The sequence below is a fragment of the Sarcophilus harrisii genome, chromosome 2 (assembly GCF_902635505.1).
Source record: "Sarcophilus harrisii chromosome 2, mSarHar1.11, whole genome shotgun sequence".
NCBI classification, from domain to species: domain Eukaryota; kingdom Metazoa; phylum Chordata; class Mammalia; order Dasyuromorphia; family Dasyuridae; genus Sarcophilus; species Sarcophilus harrisii.
The window spans coordinates 474,360,937-474,388,200 of record NC_045427.1 but is presented as its reverse complement, the minus strand read 5'-3'; the positions used below and the strand labels follow the sequence as shown (position 1 = coordinate 474,388,200).

Genomic DNA, 27,264 nt, shown 5'->3' with positions numbered 1-27,264 from the left:
AGATTTCCTGCAGGAGATGACAATTGGGACTTTCCAGGTCCAATTCCTGACACTTCCCAATCACAAAGTACTTCCATGCGTATAATTCTCATTCCCCTTGTGAGGCAGCAGGTCCAATATCATCACTGCCAATGTCAGTATAGGAAACTGAGGATGAGGAGTTAGGTGACTTGCCTAAGATCATGCAGCAAGTTAAGGAATCAAAAACAAGATTTCCAGCCTCTTGCCACCTGATTTTGTACTCTTTCCACTACACTCTACTGTCTCTTTTAAAACAAGGGCAAGAGTGTGTGTGTGTGGGGGGGGTAAAATCAGAGTGGTTTTTTTTATTTTAATTTTTTAATTTTTATTCATTTATTTTTAGTTCACAGATTCAATATAAACAGAGACCAACTTTCAAAGATTTCTGGGTCTCCTATGTGGGCCTGGCCAAAAAGCACCAATGATGAAGATGGTCCCATTATGAAAAAGTCATTTTCTACCAGAATCTTAGAATGTTGAAATTGGTTAGAGCCTTGGAAATCACTTAGTCTGACCTGCCATTTTACAGAGGAAGCAGACTCAGAGAGGGAGAGTGATGTGTCCAGAGACCTGTGGCTAATTAGGGAGGGATAATGGGAGGGCAAAAACCCACTTCTCTTGGCTCCCAGCACAATAATAGTCTTTATGCCACTCTGGCTCCATTTGCCATTAAGGTAGGAAAGTGATTTGGACATTTTAGTTGAGAGAACAGATCCATAGATTAGCCCTGAGATAGCTCCCAAATTAAAATCATAGGTGTGACCCATTTGTCAGACATGCCCTTCTCTTAACTGCAGAGGGTCTCTGCCCAGAGATTTAATGTCAAGACTAAGGTGGGAGTAGGGGAGATACTCTGCCCATGCTAAGAAGCCTTCAGAATCTCTCATCTCCTGACCTCTATCAGTCATCCTCCCTCCCCACTTTGACTGGATCCAAGAGCTGATGGAGACAGAGGACTGCTTCCCCTGAAAACCCTTGAACTCACTGTAGGATTCCAATGTAATCCTCCACTGTTGCTGGGTGAGCTGACTGCCAGTTCTTTTTGTATCCGACCACCAGAATGTTGGGCTTCATCTTCCCAAGACCGGATGCCTGTATTCAAGAAATAGCTAAAGAAGTATGGCCAGCTCTCCATCATTCCCAAGTGGATGCTCTCTAAGCTTTCTTCTGGCTCTAGGGCTATAATTCTTGGCCTGTTCCCCTGAATTAATGCAGGAAATTATTTCCCCTACTAGATGACAAGCTTCTTGAGAGTGGGGACCATCTATGTCTTAGTCATTTTTATTCCACAGTCAGCATCAAACATTGTAGGTTTGGCACAAGTAAAAATCAACTTTAATAATGAAGAGTCAGGGATGAGTCTTCCCAAATATTTAGTTCCCCTGCTCCCCATACTGAGCTCCCCCAAATTCATGGAAAACCATCTAAAATAAAAATGTTCTCTCAATGGAATATGAGAGGCAGGCCTGTGTTCCAATATTTCTCAGCTAGCTGTGTGACTCTAAATAATCACCTAATCTCTCTGAGCCTCAGTGTCCTCAGCTGTAGGCTGAAGAGGTTGGACCTGACAAATTCCAAAATCTCTTCTGGCTCTAATTGGAAGATTCTATGAAGTAGGGATCTCCACTGCAAGAGTAGGGAGGTGGGGCTAAGATGGCAGAGTGAAGGCAGAAACCCACTGTAAGAGTGATTAGAGTCCAGAAGGAGCTTCCCCTCTGAAGAGACTGAGAGGAATGACCATGGATTTTCAGGGAAGGTCATTCAGAGCAGGCTGGACCTTCCTTCATCCACAGAAGAAGCAGATTCAGAGAGGGAAAATGATGTTTCTAGAGTCCCGGCTAATTGGAGATGGGCACTGTTGGGGCTCACTGCTTTCCCCAGGCAATCACTTCACCTGAATTAGAATCTGGACTCCACTCCTCAAGTCCTCTGCGATCACATCCGAGTAGAAAGCCTTGATCTTCCTTTTGTTCAGCCACTTTGTGTGTCCGTTGGAGATGAGTCGGAGCTCTGGCATTCTCTGTTTTCGAGGTCCCTGCCATGGGAGTGAAAGAGAGAGCCCCATCCCACCCCAGAGAATCAGCAGCTGCTGTGTGGAGAAGTCTACACTATCTCAGGGTTGGCTCACGTCTATGGCCCCACCAAGAAGACACAGATCTGGCAGGCCTAGTGAATGGAGATAGAAGAAAAGGGAAAGAAGAGGAGGCAGGAGAAAAGGCTTTAGAGTATCAAGGGATCCTTAGGGAGTGTCTGGTCCCTTATCCTCTCCATCCCTTATTTTATTGTAGGGAAACTGAGGCCTAGGTGGGGGAGGTCCACAGAGGACAAAGCTAGAATCTGGATCCATGTGGAATAAAGGAGAAAGGGCAGGAAATAAAAAATGGAGAGAAAGAGAAGGTGACAAAGGAGGGAAAAAACATGAAGTCAGCCAGTGATGTTAAAGCAGAAATGGAGGATGTAGCCAGATTGTGAAGAATTTTAAATGCTGATGAAATTAATTTATATTTTCTACTAAAGTCAATAGGCATCGCTTAGAGCTTCTTTAGCAGGAGATACCCCCATACATGTGTGTTCCTATGTGCTCCATGGAAAGTCCCTCACTTCCATTATTAGACTGGGCTGGAAAAGTTTGCAGAAAACAGCCAGGTAAGGGACTGTCCCAGCCTGGGGTTGTTCCCCCCCCAGATCTAAAGGAGAAAAAGGAGACAGAGACACTCACAATGATCACATGGCCACAGATCATCAGGCTGAGGTTCCTGGTGAATGTGCCCACAAAGTCCACTAGGGCTGGCCGGAAATTGGGTGGCCCAGTGAGGACCAGGCACTGGGGTCTGAGAATCAAAAAGGAGAAAATGTCAGGGACACAAAGGACAGAGCGACTGCTCAGAGACGGAAGCTGAACTTCTATAGGTACTTTCCCTCTTCTACGCCTTGCATCTATTTCTTCATCAGCAAAAATCTGACCTATATCCCAGGCACTTTAAGAGAATTAACCTGATTCCATGCAACTTTATTACATGCAAATTTTATGAAAAATATGTCATTGTATAAATGGATAGGATCATTTTCATTAAGAAACAAGCAGGCAGTTAATCAAGCCTTTATTACCTACTATGAGCCTCCTTCAGCAGCTAAGCTAGGCCTGGAGTCAAGAAGACTCCTCATTCTCCTGAGTTCAAATCTTGCCACAGACCCTTACCAGCTGGGTGATTTTGGGCAAGTCACTTAACTCTGTTTGCCTCAGGATCCTCATCTGTAAAATGGGCTGAAGGAGGAAATGGCAAATCACTCCTGTACCTTTGCCAAGAAGATCTCAAACAGGGTCACAAAGTATGGGACACGACTGAAACAACTTAACAATACAATGAGCCTCCTAAGCGGCAGGAATACAAATATTTCAAACATTCAAGGCCCTGTCATTTTATCAGTGTGAATACTTCTTCTAACATCCTCTCCCGCGGAATAGATGGTTTCTCAGGGTTGCTGTGGTCTGAGTATCCATCCCAAGGCCAGCCTGGCGATGAGCCTCTGCACTGGGCGAGGCTTCTCCTTAGCATGGACACAGGCAGTGTGCCAGCAGGCCGAGGCTGCCAGAACATGGCACGGCCCTCAGGAAGCCAGGGTCCCTCTGGTGCTCCAGCAAGGACAGCATTCGTGGAGTGGTCATAGGAACCATAAAATACTCTTAGTGAGTATAATTTCTCACTTCTTTTGCCAGTGAATTTACACAGTGCCCGTGCCATCGGTCAGCATCTGTGTTCTGGAGCCATGGCCCCAGTGAGGTGCCCATCACGTGATAAATGCTTAAGACTCATTTGCTGATGGGCTGCTTGCTAGTGCTCAGGGCGGGTGAAGGAACAACTGGTTACGGGGACAAAAGGGTGTCCTGGTCACCTGTAATTCTTAATGTGCTCTTCAACTTCATTAAGTCCTACTGAGTAGCTCAGGGCCATGTTGTAGGAGCCAGCTTGGACTGAAGATCCCCAGTTCACCTCTGGAGAGAGAGAGAAGTTGGGAGGAGAGGAAGAAAAGTTTTACAGCTTCAGAAGAACATCACATGTAGCTCAGAGGTAGGGGGTAGGACGGCGTCAAGGGATATGGCCAGCAGCCAGGGGTGAAGCCACGCTACAGGAAATAATGAAAACAGCTCATAATAAAACCATTGTGCTCTAAAGTTCACAAACCTTTTTCCTTGCAACAAACTTTAGGTAAGTAATGTAAACATTAATGTTCCTATTTTTTAGATGAGAACTTATGGCTCAGAAAATTCAAAAGAACATGTCCAAGGTCACTCAGCTAATATGGGTTCCTCCCAGGGATGTAGATTTAGGGCTAGAAGGGACCCCAGAAATCATCTGGTCCAAGCTCCTTATTTTTCCATGAGAAAGTGAGGCCTGGGGCACTTAAATAACTTAACCTAGATTAGAGAGAAAGAGCAAGGGCTTGAATCCAGGTCTCATCTGACTCCAGTGGCAGTGACATCTTCACAAAAACATTTCCCAGTCTAATTGACTTGGAAATGAGACTTTAAGGTTTACAATTACTTTGCTTACAATATCTTGCCAAAAAGAGCCATCTTTTTGATAGGCCGAGGAGGGAGTATCTACAAAACTGGCTTAAGAAAAAGAAAATAGCAAATGGGGCAAACGTCTATTCCATCATAGCCTGCAGCAGGCATCGCTGCCCATTGGACAATTCTACAGGGCCATCTGTCTTTAATCATTTCTAAAAATTTCCTCATCTGCATTAGGAGGATGATCATCCCTGTCGCCCTCCTTTTCAAGATGACTGGAAGGGATTAGGGGGAAGGGCAGAGAAAATTGAACAATAGCCCTGAAAAGGTTTTGTCAATGGCAAGACAGGGAGGAAAAGGAGGGAAAGGAATCTGGACCAGGAGTCAGGAGAACTGAGCCGCCATCTAATTTCTGCCATCTAACTAATGTATTGTCCTGGATAAAATTGCTCAGGATCTTGGAGACTCAGTTTCTTTTTCTGTAAAATGGAGATATTAATACTTCTCCTACCCACTTCTGGGTTCTTTGATATCATGGGCAAAAAGCCAGTGATTCAATGAATAAGGGAAAGATAGCAGGAGAGGGGCCAGCAGGTTGCAATTTGATGTCAGAAGTGGATTGTGTATAAAATATATCATCATGACTATATACATACATATGTATACGTACATATACATATGTCTTGTCTATCTGTCAGTTATCTATCTATCCAGGAAATAGGTGAGTTATAGGAAATATAGGTGAGGTTAGGAAATAGGAAATGGGAAAGAGGCGAGTTAGATGATAGGGAGGGTAATGAGGAATGCTAGAAAGAACAATGACCTTGGAAACAAAAGGCACTATGGCAAATAGAAAGAATGTTGGGTAAGAGGTCAGAAGATTTGAGTCCAACTCTTGACGCTACTACTTTGTCTCTGAATTTCAATTTCTTTTTTTTTTTTTAAATATTGTTCTTGGACTAAATGATCTTTAAAGTCTATTTCTAAATCTATGATGAATTATGATCTGGATTCAATCCCAAGTCTTTCATACTAGCTGTATGGTTCTAGCAAAATCCTTAACTTCTCATGGGCTATAAAATGGAGAGAGTGAACTAGTTGATCTCTAAGGACCTTTTGTGTACTAGTACTGTCTTTTAAATACATAGGAAATGGGTAGTTCAATATTAACATTAGTGCCCCTGAAATAATTAGAGAATCAAAGTATACACACAAAGTGTAGTGCTTCAATAAGAGATTTCTTGAGAAAACAAGAAAGAACCCCCATAGAATGGAAAGTCGTGGAGGAGCTGAAATCTTCCATGACTGAAAAAGTCATGGATTTATCACAGCAAAGCATATACTCCATGGGGTTGTTGTGAAGAAAACATCTATGTAAAGTATCTTGTAACCAGGAAAAGCTATGTGAATGTCATATTATAAACTATGAAGTGCTATACAAATGTCAGGGATCACTTCCATGATACAGGGATCATATTTTTTGCTACACTACAACTTCCTCCTGGCAGACAAATGAGTAACCAAAGCCCCCCAAATTCCACCAAGGTCTCACCTGGCTTCTTGTAGAGCACATATAACAGCAAGAAGATGACCACAGCAATGGCAATAAGGGCTGCCCACCAGGTGAGAAGGAACATGATGACCACAGAGATGATCGCCCCAAATAGGGCTATCCACTTGTTGTAGTAGTGAAATGAGGGTCTCCACCCTGGGACAGAGAGGAAGGTTGAGCTGGCACAGAAGACAGTGGGCAGACCCTCTCCCAGTACCTGATGGTAACAACTCCAGTTTCTAGGGGGAAGTGAATGAAGAAGACTCTGATTTTGCCAAGAAGCAGGGAATATAGATTCTCTATGTGGGATCTTGCCCACTAGACCCTTAAGGATATTCTTTGAATACTGCAGGGTCTCGTCCTAAATTTGGGCAGATATACCTGAAGGACTTGAACTAATCTTTGATATGGCTGCAGAACTCCTGATGTAACCCAGTCTTTAGAGAGAAGACATTGAGAAGGGAGAGTCGGGACATGGTGGTCCTAACAAGCTAGGAGGCTTCTGTTTCCCCATCAGCACTTACCTGGAGAATTGGTGATGGAGGCATGGAAGCAGCTAAAGTTGATGAGTGCATAGGAGCACAAGAAAAAGTTGGAGATGATGGGGGCTATGGTGTTGAGCTCAGCTGCAAGGACCAGGGAGGGAGGGAAACAGTTGTGAACAATCCTGACCATCCTGATCCATCATAGATTTGAGTAGACCTCCTCAAACAGGGAAACAGGGGAACAGAGACATGATGACAATATCAGGAGCCTTGAAGGTTGGGGTTGGGAGAGGGGTAAGTTCTCTGTCTCTGTCATTTCTCTCTACCTCCCTTCATCCTTTTTTCTCTCCCTCCCTTCCCTGCTCTATCCCTTCCTTTGGCCTTTTCTTCTTTCTTTCGCTCCTTCTGTTTTTGTCTCTCTGTCTATATTTTTGCTGCTCTGTTTCTGTCTGACTCTCTGTGTGTATCTCTGTCTCTGTCTTTCTGTTTCTGTCTTTATTCTCTCTCTCTCCCTGACCCCCATTTCTTCTTTCTCTTCTTCTCCCTCTGTCTCCCTCTCTTTGTCTGCTTCTTGATTTGGAAAAAGCTCAGAGAGATGTGACACATCAGGTGATTCAGGGAATCATATATCTTTCACCTGAAAGAGAATTCAAAAGGTCATATGGTCCAGCCTTTACCCTTAGGTAAAATCCGCATTTTACAGATAACACAATTCAGACCAGAAGTTATGAAGGGCCCTGCTTAGGCCAATTAGTATATGGCATAGGAAGAACCAGGTCTCCCAGGGCAATATTTATCATTGTGCCTCTTATTAAATCATTCTTCAGTTCATGCAAATCCAGTTCGGGTGCTATGGGATTGCAACTGCATTCTTAATACTTCACCCTCATCCCTGGAGAGGGGTAGGAGATCTAGAATCTTTTTCTCTGATTCTAAGCCAAGTAAGTGCTTTCTTTTCCATCCCCCAATCTCTAGCCCCCACACCTGCTACCTCGAAGGGACCAGGCTAGCCTCACCAATGAGAATGAAGGCCACAGCAATGAAGTAGCTCAGGAGATAACCCCGGACAGGCTCATTGTTTTTTCCATAGCCCTTCCCAAAGAAGCCAATGAGAGGGTAGAGCTGGTCTTCACACAGGCACTGGGAGTGAGAGATGGAGAGAATGAGAGAGCAGGAGAAAGACAGCAAAGTTCTATCCTGGTTTCTTAGAATTCATTCTTCCCATTAAAAAAATTTTTTCCCCCTTAAAACAAGCTGTAAGAGACATTTAAGTGTTTTCTTTAGGAACATTTTTCAACTGGCCTGTTTGTTTCTTCCATCTCCAGTCCTCTACTCTTTTGTTTTCTTTTTCCCTCCCCCTTCCTCACCCCACTTTATCTCTTTTTTCCCTCCTGAGCCAATTGGGGTTAAGTGACTTGCCCAGAGTCACACAGCTAGGAAATGTTAAGTGTCTGAGGCCAGATTAGAACTCAGATCCTCTTGACTTCAGGGCTGGTGCTCTATTCATAAGCTGCCCCTCACTTTATCTCTTTAGCAAAAGATAAAGTGAAATGGCCGATATTGACAGTTTGTCCCCCTTCTCTCCTGAGCCCCTCTGCTCTGAGCTGTGCCGTCAGAGGCGCTCACCCCACTGAGTGCTGTAGGAGAGACGGCATCTAGACTTCACTAGACTGAATACCGCTTTCTTACCTGGAAGACTTTGGCAGCAGAAACCAGGCAGGCCAGGGCAGAAGAGAGGGTGGCCCCAAAGATGCCCGCAGTGATCAGAGGGGCAAAGCCAGACACCATGCTCATGCTCTGCAGAAAGAGCCGAGGGGTTAGTACATGTTTGTTGCTTAAGCTGTGCTCCAGAGCTCCTTGCTTCTGAGATTTTAGTCTGCCCATCCTTGAGGACTGACCTCCCTCACTCTCGGGTACTGCTCCCCTCAAACCTGGGTCCTGCACCTCTCATTCATGGTTACCCATTCTAGTAAATGAATTACTTTAGTTGACATTTGGAGGAAGAATAGGAGCAGCGGTCCACACTGGCCTTCTTTGGGATGTGGAGTTCAATCTTGTGTCTGGGTAGCCAGTGTGAATTTGGAAGGCCGGGTTCAGTGAGCTCTATTTCAGACTCTCTTGAAGAAGGCTTCCTTCCTCTTGTACCCTTCCCCATGATGTGATCAACATTTTGTCAGTGGCTTTGACAAAAATCCTATGCAACCAGGGTCTGGAGGGGAGCACAGTCCCACCCCCTACTACTCTGATGATTCTCCTCAAAGGTCTGTATACAGATTTAGGGTACCTGGTAGTAATTAATGAGTCCGTAGTGACAGTTGCGCTTTTGGGTACACTCAGTGAAGTTCCATCCGTAGCCACATGCCAGCCCTTCACAATCGGAGGAGCCAGGGACCACTGTATCATTGAGGCCTCCAGAAGCATCCCGAACTACACAGGATCCTAGCAAGGAAGCGATGTGAGGAGAGGGGCAGCTGGCCCTGAATTTCCCTCCCTCGGCCTACTTCCAGCAGAAGTTACGGAGTTTTCTCATACTTGTATCACCTGGTAGTACTGGGGCCAGGACTATGCCCAATGCATGGGATCTGAGGGTTAGAGCCCACTTCACCTGGATGGAGTAGCTTAGCTTCCTAGCCAAGCACATGAGAGGAAATGGGATTTATCTTTTGGAATCCAAACCTATCTAATGATATGAGGCTTAGGTCTTTAGAGTCAGGAAGATTTGGATTCAAAGAGCCTTCTGACACTTCCTGCTGTGTGATCCTTGACCTCTCAGTGTTCCAAATATCCCTTTATAACATGTAGAACATTAATTGAGAGATGTTTCTACACTGATGAAATCACAGATTTAGACACTCCCCACAAACACTTCCCCACACAAAAAAAATGTAATGATGAGCTTAGTTGTAATTGTTGCATCAGACCAACCGTTAACAGCCCCAAACCTTTATCTGATATTATCTAGTGCTCACTACTTACCAATAGTAGCAGAGATGGCTAGATAGGACATTGTAGTCCAGAATATGGCCATTAAAGTGCCTTTAGGGATTGCCACAGCAGGATCCTGAAGGAGAAAGGTTTGTTTTTGTTTTTAAAACAATTCCTTCTTGGAGAACATTGAACACAGTAACAGCAATATTGTAAGGATGAGCAACTGTGAAAGATTTAGTTAATCTGACCAAGACAACAATCCATGACAATTCCAATGTATCCATGATGAAAAATGCTATCTAGCTCCAGAGAGAGAACTGATGAGCTTTGAGTACACACTGAAGCATTCTTTTTAAAATTTCCTTTATTTTCTTCTTTTTTGGGTCTCTATTCTTTTTTGCAACATGGGAAATGTGTTTTGCCTGACCACAATATCCAACTGCTTGTCTTCCAGATACCATCTCATGTATAGTACTCAATGGGATGGATGGGAGGAGTAAGAGAGAGAGAAGGCAAGAGAGACAGACACAGACAGACAGAGACCGAGACAAAGGAAAAGAAAAAGAGAAAGGGAGAAAGAGAAAAGGGGGAGAGATGAAGAGGGAAAGAGATAGATGGAAACAGAAAAAGACACAGAGAAAATTTGGAACTCAAAAAATTTTTAAATGAAGATTAAATTTTTTTTTACATATAATTAGGAAATATCTAATGAAATTAATAAAATAAATTGGGAGTAAAACTCTTCCTTGACTTCCTTCTATCCCAGCCTAAAGCCTTCTTGTCTAATGCCTTGAGTGAACAAAGGAATCCAGCCCCAAGGTTGAAGTCTGTTGTATTCCCAGAGTCCAAGTACAAGGCATTGAGAATTGGATTCTCTTGCTAGGGCCCTCAACCATAGCCATTCTTAGGAAGACTGATAGCCAACTCAGATCCTTCAAATGCCAAGTCCCCTAATATCGGTAGGAAGGGGTGAGAACAGATTTGAGTACATTGTACTCAGCCGGTGCTTAATAATTCTGTTCATTAATTGATTCTCCAAGTTTTGTCACAGCATGACAGACCAGAAGATGACCTTATGAGTGAGAAGAGCTCCCCCTTTCCCTGCCATCCCTGGCTCTTTTCAATAACATCACTGACACCCAAATAATTCAGAGGTTTACACTAGGTTATCCCTTCCAGCTCTGAACCTGAGCCCTATGACTTCCAAGTACTTTTCCATACATCATCTCCTGTGAATCAGGTTAGAGTCTCAACTTTTCAGATAGAGAAGCTGAGATCTTGAGAAGGTAGGTGACTAGCTATGGTCAGCGGCAGACCTGAGACGAGACCAGCTTTGCCAACTCTGAGCCCTGTTCTCTTTCCATCAGGGCCAAAGTTTCTAAAAAGTAGAGGTTTGAACCTTGGTTCAGACTATAGGTCAGGCCCCATCTGGGAATAAAGGCATCTTTGGGCAGTTCTTGCAACAGGACCAGAACACATTCCAAGGACTGCTCTGCTCATGGCTTCTCTTAGAGCCAAACCCCAGGCATCAATCTTGTTCTTGGTACTTATAAATCTTTTCTATGTGTATGACCTTTTGCTACTCTGATGGAGGAGCTCAAAGCAGACTCATGAGCAGACACAAAAGCAGACTTTTGATGAGTTGAAAAAGGTTGTGGTGATAAATACAAGGTAGGGGGGCCCTCCATGGAGAAGTGGGCCTCCTGCTCTAGGGGAACTGATTCATTCTCCCTGTGTGGTACCTACAAGGGAGGATGGTCATTTGGTGCATGCAAACAATGTGCTACTCTGTTAATAATGTCATGACTGCTGTCTCTTTTTGTGGTTGGGAAAGGCTGTTGTGGGATCATCTTATTCCATTAGCATTCTATTTTCTAGTCAGCCAAGTCCCAAACTGGGATGAGTAGAGTCGAGGTAGCTCAGTCAAGCTGCCATCTCAGAATGAACAAATTATCACTTCTCTCATCTTTTCTAGCTTCACTCTAGCCTTATTAAATACAACATGTGAGTGTCATCTAGGACTTCACCAGCTGTTGTTGGTCATACCTGCCAATGAAAAACACAGGGCTAACTACTTGACTTTGGGGTCCCAGAAGGCAGTCCTTTGCCATGTAAAGTCCCCCAAGGAGAGGCTGGGTACTCATTTTTTGGAGATAAAGAAGGTACTTTCCTCTTTGGGGTAGGAGTTTGGATTATATGATCTGTAAGGACATCCACTTTTAAGATTATATGATTCTTCATTCTATTCTTCACCCCAGAAAAGCAAAATCTTTTCCCTTGTCCATATCTCAATGTTCTTATTGGTAAAAAAAAAAAAAAAAAGGTTAGATTTGATAATTTAAGTTCTTTAGAAAGGGAAGCCATGCAGGATCCCCTAGGTCTGAGATTCTTCCTAGGACCTGTAGCCATTGTCCTCTTCACCCCATTCAACAAGGTTTCCCACTGCATCCAGGTCCATCTCCAATCATCCTAATCTATATCTGGCCACTGGATCCAGAGGGCTCTGGAGGGGAAAGTGAATCAGATGACTCTCACAGCCCTCCCTCATTTAAATCTAATTCACCTGCATGCTACGGCATCAACTCCCTGATGTCATGGTTTTCTTCAAGAATAAAGGACAAACATCAACAACTATGCACATACAATACTGAGTTCCCTATCCCAAACCTAAAAGTAAAGACCACACACTCACTTCTTGATGCAATCAAATGGCCAGATACCTGCCCACTTATACAAAGGAACCTCTGCCTCCATCACATCATCATCACTGGGAAACCCCAAGGAAATCCTCCTTTCCCCTTTGATGAAAGAGGACTTGCTGCTCTTTAACTGTGGTTTAGGAGTTTCCCAAGTTTCTCTCTCTTTCCTTTCTACACTAACAAGCTATGTGGATTTCCTCCATCTTTAGCTAGACCCAGGGGTGTATTGGAGCCAGCTCAAACCTGCTGGAGAGATCCATTTGTTAAATTTTCATTATGATCATTTGCACATCAGAAATCAGCAAATGCTACATACAAATTAGAACTTGATTTGACTGTTTTGTTGATTGTCAAATACTTAAGAAAGGGATAGAGAAGATGTTAGTAATGCAAGTAAAACTTAAAAGTTTGACCTTTGTACAGTGCCCATCCTAAATCAGTTGTAAAAACATTTACCAGCACACTCCTCATGTCCACTCTGTAGTCCCTCAACTGTCTGAGCATGTGTGTGTTGGGTTTTTGTTGGGATTTGTGGCTTATGGCTTTTCTCTGTCCATCCATTATACTCACCATGCCAACCTCATGCCCTGTAGCCACCTGCCTGGCATATCTAACATCATGGGACTATTGGATGGAAGGGACAGAGGGGTGTTGCTGTCCTGTAATTTTGAAATTTTTATTTTTGCATATGTTATTCATCTGATACAAGTAGCTAACTTGTTAAATATGGTACACTCCCCTTGACCTCCATAGTTGTTGGGGAAAGGAAGGAGGAGAGGAGGGGTAGAGGAAGGAAATAAAGGAGGAGGTAATGGAGGAGAAGAAGAGGGGCAGAGGGAAGAGAAAGGAAGGAAGGAAGGAAAAAAGGAAGGAAGGAAGAAAGAAGGAAAGAAGGAAGGAAGGAAGGAAAGAACAAATGAATGAAAAAAGTTGTGTATGTTGTCTAAAATTCTGAACTGTGTGCTAGACTGGGCTTTGGGGAAGGATAGTTCTTTAGCCTGAATGGAACAGAACTGACTTCTATACAATCAGGAAAGGGATAGAAAGGAAAGGTAGGAACACAGGATCATTAGTATATAACTAGAAGGAACCTCTAAAATGATCACCTAGTCTAAACCCCTTATTTTACAACTGAAGATGATGAAACTCAGAGAAAAGTCAAATATATGCATATATGTACATACATAAAGGGCTTTGTCAACTTAAAGAATTATGTCAATTTTATCTATTATCATTGTTATTTATTATTATTATTATCATTACATGCATTTTTTCCCAAATAGAATGTGAGCTCCTCGGGGGACAGGTATTACTTAGTTTTTTCTAGTAGTATCTGGCACATATCAGGCATTAAATAAATGTTTGTTGGGCTTATTTGAAGGCAGGCTAAATAAATGTCCAAGGACACATGTTTGGGGTGGGTTTGTAGCATGAATTTATACTGATTCCAATTACCATGTTACAACCCCAAACATTTGAACATTTCTGGTGTGGGGCCTTGGGACTCCAGATAATCTCCCTGATGGCAGGGACTGGCTCTTTTCCTCCTACATTGGAAGGTGGGATGGAAAAAGGAAGAACCCTGGAGTTAGAGCCAGAGAGTCAGTTTCCGGCAGGGAGAAAGAATGGTGACTCAAGATCCAGGATTTGAGTTTGAATCTTAATCCTGTCACTTACTGTGTAAACTTGAGTAAGTCACTTAAGGTCAGTTCCTTCATCTGTAAAATGACCTCTAAGGTCCCTGCCTTCTTTAGATCCAAGGTTATGTTCCCCATGATCCCTTGCATAGCAGCTCTGCTCCTTTCTACCAGTGTGAGTTCAAGCAAATCACTTTTGCTATCTGAGCTTCAGTTTTCTCAGCTGTAAAAGTGATAGGGATTATATGAAATGATCTTGAAACCTTGTACACAGTGACAACAAGATCATGTGATGATCAACTCTGGTGGATTCCGCTCTTCTCAGTAACGTGGTGATTTAAGGCAATTCCTCGGGATGGAAAGTGTCATCCGCACCCAGAGAGAGAACAATGGAGTCTGAATGTGGATTGAAGCATTTTTGTTGTTGTGTTTTTTTGTTTGTTTTTTCTTTCTCATGGTTTTTTCCCTTTTGATCTGATTTTTCTTGCAAAACATGACAACTATGGAAATGTGTTTCAAAGGATCACACATATTTAACCTATTATCAGATGGCTTGCTGTCTTGGGGAAGGTGGAGGTAAGAAAGGGAGGGAGAAAATTTGGAACATGAAGTTTTACAAAAATGAATGTTGAAAACTGTCTTTATATGTATATATGCCATTGGGAGAAGATGTTCTCTAAGATCTTGCTCTAAGTCTGTGGTCTTTCTCTTATATTGCTGACAGGACCACCCCCAGAACTGGCATACAGTAAGTGCCCAATAAAGAACTTCTCATTCACTGTTTCTAGGAAGGAGAGTGGGAGGGATTCTAGATTTCTGCTTTATGATAACAACTCACCTTTAAGTCCCCAGAGATGTTGGCACCTGCGAGGATACCAGTGGCTGATGGGAAGAAGATTGAGAACATTCCAAAGAAGCTGCCATCTATGCCCCTCCAGTCTGGCACTAAATTCTGGGCAAAAATGTCACCTGGAAAAGTTCAAGCTGGGTCAATTCCTTTCATTTTGTGACTCCCTTCCTCCTGTACCAAGACCATAGGGAAGAGGGTTAGCTATTCCATAACTATAGGAAGTGGGACATGGTCATCAGCAGGGTACCAAAGGAATGGATTTCTAACACAGGACACAGAGAATGGAATCCTAGAGCTAGTGGGAGGCCAGTAAAATCACCCTTTTCTTTTTACAATTGAAGAAACTGAATCCCAGAGAGGCAAAAGTCACATAGCACTTAAATGTCTGAGGAAGGACTTCCTGACTCCAGGTCTGATATTTTAGGACTACATTCATCGCCTCTTTGTGTAGAGAGAGTTCTTGGGACTTTAATTGTCCCTAGGCCCTAACCAGCATCAACACAGCCCTCCCATCTCCCCATGACCAGGCCAGGCTTTATCACCAGGGCCAGGGCAGAAGAAAGTCCCAACCCCTCCCCACCTCTGCCCTCAGACATACCCCTGTAGCTGAAGAAGCCCTTTGATGCCTTCTCCTCAGATGGAGGAATCAGTGTTCCCACGAAGTAATTGGCAAAGGAGACCATGATGACCAGGAAGAACAACACCTGGGCCTAGAAGGGCCAGACATCGGGGTTGAAAACCCGGTGGTAGGGATGGCCAGTGTGGACCCCCCCCAAACATCCCTCTCCCCAGGAGTGATCATCTCTGCATCTCTGCCCTTCCACTTCAGAGAATGGCTCACTCTTAGCAGCACAAATGGAGCTAAATCATTAACACAAATCAAACCTTTTCCCTGCAAAGTTTGCCAGGTGGAACATTTTTATTTTTGCAATGTTATATATATATATATATATATATATATATATATATATATATATATATATATTGATATGTATATATCATATCTCTAGGGAGGATGTAAACATCTTGAGAAAAGGGAGACTCATTTTTGTGTTTGGATGCCCAGTCCTTCACATAATGCTTGGCACATGGAAGGCACTTGAGAAATGCTTATTGAGAAAGTGTGTATTGGGGGATGGGAGGGACTTAAAACTTCCTGGAGAGATACTCTCTATGCTATCAGCCTTGAGAAGGGGAGAGATTGAGTTAGGGCTGGGGGAGAGACTGGGAATCACTTAGTGGAAGTCTCTGATATAGCAGAAGGGCCGGTGGAGCTCTCCCTGTGTACTCCCGGAGTATTCCATCCCCAGTCCTCACTCCTCCCAGAAGAAAGACCACGGCCTTTAAAAAGCTCCATGCAGGGTGAAGCTCCCCTTTCTGTTATATGAGCCACTGGCATCACCACACTGACCACATCCTTGATAGAGCTCTGTTTGTCCCTCCCAGCTAAGTCAATACTATAATTTATCTGGACATCCTCCAAGCTTCCTTGTGATCAGTCATTATTTGGAGTCCATCTAGCCTTCCTTCAAGGCAGAGAAGGAAGCCACCTGAACTATATGGTGTGCTCCATGCTAGGAAGATGCTTTCTCCCAGCCTGCAAGAATCATTCCCTCCTCTGCTACAACACTACTTTACCTTTGACTCCCATTCCATCCCGGCCAAGGAAATAGCCAACAGCACTGTGACAGTGACTACGCCGACGATTCTTATGTCGTTGGTGGGGTCCACCATAGGAGAGCCGTACTCCTGCGGGACAGATGCTTCCCTTAGGTTCCTCCAGCCAGCCTTTGCCTCAGTCCACCAGGATCCCCACCCACTTTAGAAACAGACAATTGCACTTGAAAATTCTTCTCTTAGAATTACCAATTTTACTGATGCAGAACAAGGGACTTAAGGAAGCTTAGAGTTATGAGGCCATCTAGTCCAAGCTCTTCCCAAATGCAACATTCCCCTAAAAGCTAATGCTTTCTGAATTTGCCTTTAGGGCAAAACACTCCCCAAAGTAGTGGAATTGGGGACTTTAATCAGTTTTCTTTAGATGAAATTTCCCTTTTCATTTATCAGTAATTATGTCATCTTAGTAGTTATTACAAAAATGATTAGCTCAACCCCAGAGTAACCCAAATATGGAAGAGCCTCCCAGTCTCCTTTCTATTCCACATCCCCAGCTGTCCCTAGAAGCCACGGCTTACCTGGATCAGATCTCTTACAGTCTCAGCAAAGCCCACAGTGTGCATGGCCACAGCGACGGCATTGGCAAAGGCAAAGATGAGGCCGATGGAGCCGCCCAGTTCTGGGCCCAGACTCCTTGAGATGAGGAAGTAGGTACCACCTAACAGAGACCCAATTCCCCCCACTCCAGATGAGAGGCCAAAAGGCTTGAGGACAGTGAGAATAGGAGCGTGAGGGCATAAAAAAAGAAAATGCCAAGAACACAAGACTGTGGGGCAGCTGGCTGGCACAGTGGATTGAGCACCAGCCCTGAAGTCAGGAGGACCTGAATTCAATTAAGGCCTCAGACACTTAACACTTTCCAGCAAATCACTTAACCCCAATTGTCACAGCATAAAAAAAAAAAAAAAAAAAAAAAAAAAAAAAAAAAAAAAGGAATAGAAGACTGTGTTCAAAGCCCTTAACTCAGAGCTAGAAGTCCCTCAGAGAGTGTTAATTCATCTCTCTCAGTTCATATGTAGGGGAAACTATAACATAGAAAGGTTGAAGTGATTTGGTTAAAGTAGCACAGAGTCAGTTCCAGTCCTCTTCATTGTATCTCACTTAGATTTGTTTGGACAATTTAAATAGCTATGTGTTTCCATAGGTAAGTCAATTAACCTCTTTGAACTTCAACTTTTTCATCAATGAAATAAAAACAGTAATATTTTTCTTGTCTACCTCATAAGTAAGTTGTGAGGAAAGTGGTACAAAGTGTACATTTAAGTGACACATAAATGTGCCTTCTCCCTAAAAATTATCTTGTATTTATATTATATATATTTATGAAGGTTCATATTGTCTCCTCTAAAGGAATGAAAGCTCCTTGAGGGCAAGGATTTTGCCTCCCCAGTGCTTAACACATAGAAGATGCTTAATAAATGTGTATTGATTGGGTGGCTGTCTCACCTAATAGAATGTAAGCTCCTTGAGAGCAAGAACAAAGTGCCTTTTTTCTTTGTATTCTCAGGATGTAATACTGCATCTGGCCCATAGCAAATGTTTAATACATTTTTATTCATTGACTAATTGAAAAAAGGGTGTGGATAAGAATTGAGAGACCTGGGTTCTAGATTCTTGGCCCTGTACTAACATTTCCATTAGTTCTTGGAATGCAAGACATTATTTACATTTGAAAGCAGCAGACTGACTTTCCCTCGTCTCTCTGGCTCATACTACTACTGAAATTATCTCCATTGGCCAAACATATTACCTAGTTTTAGGAGAAGGAAGTGTAAGCACATGATGGGCATGGAGGAAATCCATGGGGCATTCCACATTACATATGGACAGATAATCCATGAGGATAATTAAGAGGTGACAAGGGATTAGAATTTGGGAATCAGAGAAATCCAAGCATTTCCCATGAAATTTCCCTTAGTATTATGGCTTTTTCCCCTCTTGATGATGGAGAGAAGCTTGCGGATGCCAGAAAGTAACAAAAGATTTCAAATCTGGAGGATCCCTCCAGGGAACCAACAATATTTGGAGAACTGGGGGAGGAGGGAGAAAAGAAGTGGTAGCAAACCTGACTTGACTTTGCCATTGGTGGAGATGGCAGAGATGGAGAGGCCAGTGATGGTGGTCACTGTCACTGAGAGGAGGATGATGACCCATGTCAAGACTGTGGAAAGAGTATAGGGGAATGAGGGGGAAGTCCAAGTACCCCTTTCATGCCAGGGATAGAATGCATACTAATCCCTCATACTTGTAAAGGATTGAATACCCACAGAAGTCTTTGAAGCCCATTTCCTTATCTGACCATCTATATCGCCCCCATGAACTAGGCCAGTAGAGCTTATCATCCCCAGCTGGCAAAGGCAGAAAATGAGGGCCAGGGAAGTAAAGCAACTTGCCAAAGTCACAAAGGAAGTTGGTAAGGCAGAAGGACTTAAATCTTAATTTGGGGCTCTTGATATTTCCCTATGCTGACCTCTACCATGAAAGTCCATCGCTCTGGCTCCTTCTCAGAGGCAGGAGGTTCTGTCTGAAAGATACTAGGAATGCTGCACTTTCCACTTAGGGCAGAGGTAGGTGATCCTCTCCGAAGTCATCATCCTATTTTTTAAAGACTTCTGACCATTCCCAATCATATACATCGCCCCCAGCTCTGAACTCTGGGAACCTCCCTAAATCCCATTGGTGGTTGCTTCCTTCTGCATCTTAGATGCTCCATAACCCTTCTTTCTTCTCACAAGAGGAAAGGCCAAAATATTGGGACAAGTGAAGGATTCTGCCCTTGTTCTGGCAGCTCCAGTCTCTAGCCTTCCACAGCCTGGGGAAACCCCTCTTACCAATGCCAGCTTGTGCTGTGATCCAGGGCAGACGCAGGTACAAGATCACTCCCCATATGTTGAGCATGCATCGGATCTAAGAAGAGAGGGCAGAGTCACCCTCTGTAAGGAGGCCAGAAGACCCCAAGAGAATCGTGGATTTTTAGTCAGGACTTGGGGCACTGGGGAATAAATAGGCTTTCACCTCAATTCATCAACAGGTCTCAAGAACCTACTGTGTGCAATTGTGTGCAGAACACTATGAGAGGCTCTGATAGACTTAGAATATTAAGCAAAGACAGCAGCTGCCTCATGAATAGGAGTCTAGTAAGAGTATGGGACACAAACAAAGATATATCATGCATGAATTGAAGAAGTGAAAGCAAAGTACTGAGTGAAATTTGAGAAGGGAAAGACTTACATGGGGACATCCAGTAAAGTTCCACAGAGGAAGTAGCTTTTGAGTTGGACTTTACAGGATTCAACATATACAGGGTGGGATGGGATTCTGGCCACAGGGAACAGAATAAGCAAAGGTTTAGAGTCAGGAGATTTCAGGGCAAGTTTGGGGGACAGAAAGTAAACCACTTTAAAGAGTATAGAAGACAGTATCAAGTTGGAAGAATGACTCCTTCATGTGGAAGACCTTGAAAGGTAGAAGCCAGGAAAAATAATTTTGTTTGCTAGTTAATGGGAAACAAGCAAACTTTTCCTCTCAGAGGAGTGATACCACCAGATACTATACATAAGAAAAAAAACCCATTTTAATCTGACAATGGCATGAAGGATGGATTGGAGGGGAGAGAAGATGGAGATAGGAAAACCTTGTCTATTGGAATAGTCCAGGGAATGGTAATGAGGGCCTATTATACCAGGAGAGTAGCAGTGGGAACAGAGGAGGGAATAGATGGAAGAGATATTGCCAAATTAGGCAATTTCTTAAGGGAAAGGAGAGAGCAACAGGCTGATCCCAGACAGTATGCATTGTTGCCTGGCCAGTCTGGGGCTAGACATGGGAATAAGGTGAGTGGGCACCAGAATGTCCAGGACTGGCATTAATTACACAAGGTCCAATACAAAAAGTCTGAGGAGAAGCAGCCTTTGTTTTGGTTTGGGCCTGTTCACCCTTCCTACCATATCTTATAATAGAGCTTGAATAGCCCCAGTGAAATTAAATCCAGTTTATTTTTTTGCCCAGAGAGAACTAGGAGAGAAGATTGTTGAGCTTCCTGGAATGAAAAGGAGTGTGTGTGTGTGTGTGTGTGTGTGTGTGTGTGTGTGTGTGTGAGAGAGAGAGAGAGAGAGAGAGAGAGAGAGAGAGAGAGAGAGAGAGAGAGAGAGAGAGAGAGAGAGAGAGAGAGACAAGGAGATAGTGATAAAGGGAGACAGAGAGAGACAGGAGAGAAAGATGGGGTGGGAAAGGTACATATTACATCTTCCCAAATAAAAGCAAGAAGAAAAAGAACCCAGGATGAGGCTTCCAGTTCCAGGAGTAGTATAAGAAGGGGGGAGGTAAAAGGGGAGAGGATTATAGAACTAATTATTAAAGCCAGATAAGCTGGTGCTTTTACGTGTTGGCAAGGTGATGATCTTTGTGGTCACCTTACATGATCACCTTACAAAGGTGATGCCAACAAAGGTCCATAGAGGCAAAGTTTTGTTTTTTCCAAAGCTTTGTGTGGCACTGAGAGCTACACTATGGGAAAGCTGAGTGCACAGAATTGATTCGTTTGAATTGGAAAAGACTTAAGAATCCCTTGGACAGCAAGGAGTTCAAATCAATCAATATTTAAAGAAATTAATTCAAGCTGTTTACTCAAAGGTCAAATACTGAAGCTGAAGTTTAAATGCTTTGACCATATAATGAGAACACAGGATTCATTGGAAAAGACCCTGATGTTGGGAAAGATTGAAGGAAAAATGAAAAGGGAATGGCAGAGGATGAGATGGATAGAGTCCTAAAAACAATGAATATGAACTTGGACAGACATTGGGTGATAGTGGAAGATGGGAGGGCCTGGAGTGCTATTATCCATGGGATCATGAAGAGTCAGACATGACTGGACAGCTGAACAACAACAAAAATCTGCTTGGGGGGGGATATCATAAATAATCTTTAAGAAGGAAAGTAATAAATATTTATGAACCTAGTACTACTGTGCCAAGTGCTTTTCAAATATCTCATTTGATGGTCACAGCAACCCAGGACTTAGATGACATTATTATTCCCATCTTAGAGTTAAGGAAGCTGAGGCAAATAGAAATGATTTGCCCAAGATCACACCGCTAGTAAGTGCCTTAGGTAGAATTTGAACTCAGGCTTTCCTAATTCAAGCCTGGTACTTGATCCCCTGCACTGTCCAGTTAACCATTAAATCCTTCTTGTCTATTACATATGGCTAAGCAATAATATCAAATATAGCTTTAAGAGAAAAGACATCTGTTGCCCTCTAAAATCTCATAAAAGATCTCATAGAAGTGACTTTGGGATTGTCTTTTTTTTTTCTTTTTTTTTTTTGATTATCCATTTGAACCCTACTTTTCATTCTAGTAGAGCACTGAAGAGGATGCTGGTTAGCCCTGTGTGAATAGGGAGATCATGTTTGAATGACTACCTGGGCTACTGATTAGGAGATTGGGTTCAAGTCCTTATCCATTCCTTACTTACTCGTGATCTTAATCAATCATAGAATTTATGGACTAGAAGAATTTTTTTTTTTTTTTTTTTTTTGCAAAAGTAGTGATTTTTTCCATCTGATCTCTATCCAAAAGGAATCCCTACAATAACATTCCAGATGATTGTTCATGCAGTCACTCCCCAATGAGGGTGAGGCGTGACCTCTTTCTTGCTCTGTTAGGACAATTTTCCTGGTATCAACCACTGCTCTTGGCTCTGCTCTTTAGAACCAAAGGGAATAAGTCAAATTCCTCTCTTGCTAGACAATTTTTCAGTTATTAGAAGACAATTCTCATGTCCCTCATGAGTCACTACTTCTCTCATTTAAATACTCCCAATTCCTACAACCACTCTTCTCATGACATGGACTCAAAACCCTTCTCAAAACCCTGGTTGCCCCACTCTGGATACTACCCAGTTTGCTGGTGTCTTCCTCTATCCTGATGCCCACAACTGAATACGATACCCCATAGGGTGTGACTAGGGCAAAGAAGAGAGGGACTGTTTTACAGGAGGCCTTGAAGTCAGAGGACTTGGATTCAAATCCAACTTCTTACATTTACTCCCTGAGAAACCCTGCACAAATCACTTTTCTTCTTTTGCCTTTGGGTCACTAATCTATAAAATGAGGTTGGATCAGATGGAGGTAGAAATTCTTTCTGATTCTACAACTATGATTCTATAATCTCCTTACTCCAGGAAGCATTATGGCTGTCTTAGTGTGGCCCAAGATGGCATTAAATTTCTGGCTGGCCTATCCCATTATTTCTCCAGGCCTTAGTTTGCTTCTCCATAAAATGGATTCAATGATCTCTAAGGTTTGGTAGGTCCAGGAAAGAGTGAGTGGGAGCCAAAGAAGGAAAGGAGCTGAAGAAAAGATGTGACTGCACCTTAGAGCTCAAAGGCTCTAAGGATCTCTAAAGGTCCCTGAAGTCTCAAAGGCTCTCAGACCTCTTCGCCTTTGCCTCCCGGCTTCCTGGGGTTCCTTCAAAATTCAGCTCCAATATGGCCCTCCATAGAGCGCCTTTCCTGGTCTTCTCCCACTAACAGACCTTCTCTCTACCAATACTTTTTATAGGCCTTGGACATACAGAATTTTTTGTTTGTTTTGTTTTTTGCATGTTGTCTCCTCCATTAGACAATGAGCTCTTTAAGGGTACAGAGCATGATTCTGCCTTTCTTTGTATCCCCAGTTTTAGTACATTCCTGGCACACGATAAATCAGGAGCTTAATAAAAGTTTGTTAAATGATCTATTGACTACTCTGATCAGGAGGCTGATTCTTTGAAACAAGGCTGCCATCCGGTGGTTTTATCAGTAACTACAGTTTTTAAAATTTCCTGCACTGGCTTGTTATTTGTATTTTATCATATATTATTATATTATAAATCATTGTTTTTATTGTAATTCCATGTAGCTCCTTTTATTGTTTTATGGGGGATGTTTCAATATATACTATGTTAAAAGTAAACAATATATTTGTGTAATATTAAAATCAAATATTATGTCCAAAGATCATTCAATAACCAATGTTTATTTGTATAATAATGTCTATATGATTTTATGGCTGTATGTCATTCATTTAATATCCCCCTTTGATATGAATGAGCTACTAACAATTGTACTATGATATCTCGTTTATATGTTAAATATCCCAACCTGAAGAATTGAAGAAATTCCTCTGATATCTATCCCAGCACTAAGCACAATTCCTTATACGTACTGGTGCTTAATAAATACTTGCTGATTTGAATTGGGATGAGACTAGACACGACAAACCTTGTCTCTGAATTCCTAGTTCAGCCTTTATCCTGAGGCAAACATCTCTAGGTTGAGACCAAGTCTTAAATAGGACCTAGGCAGATGATCAGCTGCTGAATGAAAGCTTTTCTTTTTTTTTTTTTCCTGATGTAATATATTTTTTTAAATAAAGTCTTTCATTTTGCGAAACATATGCATGGATGATTCTTCAACATTTACTCTTGCAAAACCTTGTGTTCCAATTTTTCCCCCTTTTCTAACATTCCCTTCCCTAGAAGGCAGTAGTCCAATATATGTTAAACATGATAGAAATATACGTTAAATCCAATATATGTATACATATTTATATAATTATCTCGCTGCACAAGAGAAATCAAATCAAACTGGGAAAAAGAATGAGAAAGAAGATAAAACGCAAGCAAACAACAACAACAAAAAGAATGAGAATGTCATGTTGTGATCCACACTCAGTTCCCACAGTCCTTTCTCTGGGTATAGATGACTCTCTTCATCACAAGATCATTGGAACTGGTGTGAATCACCTCATTGTTGAAGAGAGCCACATGAAAGCTTTTCAGGGAGGTAATGGTAATGATAATAACTTCTCTATAGCTCTACACATTCTTTTAGAAGCATGTCATTATAGGATAATATACAAGGTTAAAAATACTGATTTTTCTTGAGCAGCATGATAAATATGGAAATGTGTTTAGGAGAATTCCACATGTTTAACCTATATTGGATTGCTTACTGTCTTGGGGAAGGGGAAGAAAGAGAGAGAGGGAGAAAAAAATTATTTTTGCAAAAGTGAATGTTGAAAACTATCTTTGTATGTATTTGAAAAAACAAAATACTATTAAAAAAAAAAAAGAAGAGTTGATCTAATCCAATTCATTCATCTTAGAGGTGAAGAAACAAGTCTAAAAAGGAAGTATTTTACTCAAAATGGAACATGCAGGAAGAAGCTGCAAAGTCAGGATTTGAAGCCAGGTTTTCTGGCTCTAAATCTGCATTCATTCAGTCAACAAGCATTTATTATGTGTTTACCATGTGTCAGGCTCTGTATCAAGTAATGAGGATGCACAAAAGCAAAAACAATGGCTGCCTTCAAAGAGCTCCCTCTTTAATGAGATAACATGTAAACAACTAAAGAAATACAAGATAGCAATAGTTTGCATGGGAAGTAAGAGTAGCCCATTTTGAAGTTGAGGAAACAGACTCATTCAGGAGGTAAAATAACACAGCTTGTCCCTACAAGGGGATACCTACAAGGATAACGGATAGTTAGGAACTAAGTTTGTGCCTCTCTATACTGTAAGACTAGAATATTAGAATATAAAATAATGAATGTCATAGCAAAAGTCTCATCTAGTCTCATCCTTTCACTCTCGAAGGCAGAGGATGGAGGGCAAAAGCTTTGGGATGTGTTCTCCTGAGGATTCTTTCCCGGGATGAGCCGGCCAGGAGGTCCTCTGGAATACCTTCCCACTCCCAGTTCTGTTTCTGCCATTTTTCTTTCAATACTTGGAAAAATCTAGGATCACATGGTGTGGTCACTTCCCCTTCTGGCCTGTCTCCTTTCTGCCTTGGTGAGTGACCTCTATGGCCTCCTGGTGGCCAGTTTTGTGATAATGAGCTTCCCTAATCTTAGCTAGGCCGCTGATGACACATGTAATCTGCCCCAGGGGTGCAGGGGAGAGAGCACCGGACCTGGAGTCAGGAAGACCTGAATTTGGCCTCAGATACTTACTAGCTGTGTGACCCTGGGCAAGTCACCTCACTCTGTTTACCTCAGTTTCCTCATCTGTAAAATGACTTGGAGAAAGAAATGGCAAGCCATTGCCACTTATCAAAGTGTCTTTGATAAGAAAACTCCAAAATGGGGTCATGAAGAGTCAGGCGTGACTGAAAAATGACCGAACCAGTGTTCTGCTCACCCTGGTCCTTTGAGAAGTCAAGGGCCCTCCTTTGCCCAGGGAAGCATCAGATTCTTAATCCATGACCTTACCCGCCATCCAAGAACCCCAAAATGCCAGAGCTAGAAGGAACCTAGAACAGAGGATTTCAGGACTAAAAAGATGCTTAGAGGTGACCCAGTTCAACCTCTCCCTCTGTGAGTGAGGAAACCATGGACCCAAAAAGGGAAGGGACTGGGTCTCACAGAGAGTCTGGGGCGAAGGTTATATTTCCTCTCTGAGAATTTAAGATCCTGTTTTGTATTATTGTTGTTGCTATTGTTTTGGTTTATCCCATGGGTCTCTTGGGCAATCTGGTGAAGCCTATGAACCCCTTCTTAAATGCATAAATAAAATAAAGGAAATTTAAAACACAACAATTATATTGATATAGAGTTATTAAAGTATTAAAAAAAAACTGTTCACAGAGTCCAAGAAGAACCCCTGATGTATGTCCCTTGTGCCAAGAACCATGCCTTGCACATAATATAGACTTAATGAATATTGGTTGAATTGAATTGAGATGAGACTACAGGATGGGGCTTGAGTCCTGGCTCAGGGTTCTTGCCACTGAACCACACTGTCTTTCCTAGGTGGGGAAGATAATGTGTTCCTAAAATATGGCAGCAGGACACATGCTTGTAATCAGTAGAACCTAAAGGGGCCTTGAGATTCTCAGAGTCCCTGGTGAATTTGTGCACTTACCATCACCCCCTTGACCCATCCGAATCGCACTGGCTCCCCCGGAGGCTTCTCTCCGGCTGCACTGCTGCCATCCTCTACCAGCCCGTCGGACATCTCGTGGCTGGACCGGCTCTCAAAGGCCAGGGAATGGAGGTGGCTGCCTTCCTGCTGGGAATGCCAGGGATGGGTGGCTCAGTGCCGACCTCCAGGGAGGAGAGGGATGAGGAGGAGGAGAAGGGGATTGGAGAGTGTGCTTTTGGGAATCCTCACCCCCCTGGGATGGGGAGTTTGGTAGGTCCAGGAAAGAGTGAGTGGGAGCCAAAGAAGGAAAGGAGCTGAAGAAAAGATGTGACTGCACCTTAGGGCTGCCATGGGGCAGAAAGCTTTAAAGATGAGCTGCTGAATTCGGTATCCTTAGGGCTGCTCTGAAAACCGTCCAGGCTACCTTGAGAACTGGGTATGGGAGCTAAGGCCTAGGGTCTAGTATAATTCTCATCATGAGGCCTTAAGGCTATAGACCTTGTGGCCTCTGTATCCTGTCAGGGTCTAATAACGCACACTTCCTGTATATTGTCTTACCGGTCTTCACAACAGCCCAGCGAGACAAATAGTCCAGTTCCCGTTTTATAACTGGGGAAAGTAAGGCCAGGCTGAGGAGACTGAGGTTGCACATGGGCCAGAACGGCCTCTTGCTCACTCTCTCTTTGACTGTGCTCCCTGCCTCTGGGTTGGTGCTGGCTCGGAACCGAGAGGGTGATTTTCTGCTCACTGCATCTAAAGCAGCGGCGCCCTGCCCTTTCTAGGGGGAGAAGTTTCGGTTTGCCTTTGCACCGACAGTGGTCTGGAGAAGGAGGCCTTTTTCCCTCTCCCACCCAAGTGATTTGTAGAGTGGAAACAGTTCAAGAACCACTAGTACAGAAGGTTGGAAGAAAGGCCTGCGATGGCCTGGTCCCTGCCCACCTTATGGAGAAGGGGAGGTGCACCATGCCACAGTGGGCACAGGCACAGGGATGAG

The 27,264-nt window shown here is 43.0% G+C and overlaps 1 protein-coding gene across 2 annotated transcripts in view; it reads right to left on the bottom strand.

Annotated features, from left to right (window-relative positions):
- Positions 1 to 27,264, bottom strand: part of SLC12A3 (solute carrier family 12 member 3) — a 46,622-nt gene that overhangs the window by 18,801 nt on the left and 557 nt on the right. Inside the window, exons 2-18 of one of the 2 annotated variants that reach the window (XM_023494206.2) lie at positions 26,271 to 26,417; positions 19,194 to 19,269; positions 18,428 to 18,523; positions 16,881 to 17,020; positions 16,324 to 16,434; positions 15,284 to 15,395; positions 14,674 to 14,804; positions 9,548 to 9,632; positions 8,856 to 9,010; positions 8,261 to 8,368; positions 7,588 to 7,711; positions 6,611 to 6,712; positions 6,087 to 6,242; positions 3,916 to 4,015; positions 2,741 to 2,852; positions 1,916 to 2,056; positions 1,007 to 1,113 (exon numbers count right to left, since the gene is read on the bottom strand). In XM_023494206.2, the coding sequence (XP_023349974.1) occupies positions 1,007 to 1,113; positions 1,916 to 2,056; positions 2,741 to 2,852; positions 3,916 to 4,015; positions 6,087 to 6,242; positions 6,611 to 6,712; positions 7,588 to 7,711; positions 8,261 to 8,368; positions 8,856 to 9,010; positions 9,548 to 9,632; positions 14,674 to 14,804; positions 15,284 to 15,395; positions 16,324 to 16,434; positions 16,881 to 17,020; positions 18,428 to 18,523; positions 19,194 to 19,269; positions 26,271 to 26,417 (2,003 nt within the window). The remainder of the gene's footprint in view (positions 1 to 1,006; positions 1,114 to 1,915; positions 2,057 to 2,740; positions 2,853 to 3,915; positions 4,016 to 6,086; positions 6,243 to 6,610; positions 6,713 to 7,587; positions 7,712 to 8,260; positions 8,369 to 8,855; positions 9,011 to 9,547; positions 9,633 to 14,673; positions 14,805 to 15,283; positions 15,396 to 16,323; positions 16,435 to 16,880; positions 17,021 to 18,427; positions 18,524 to 19,193; positions 19,270 to 26,270; positions 26,418 to 27,264) is intronic. The other variant, XM_031954538.1, reaches the window with a different exon arrangement.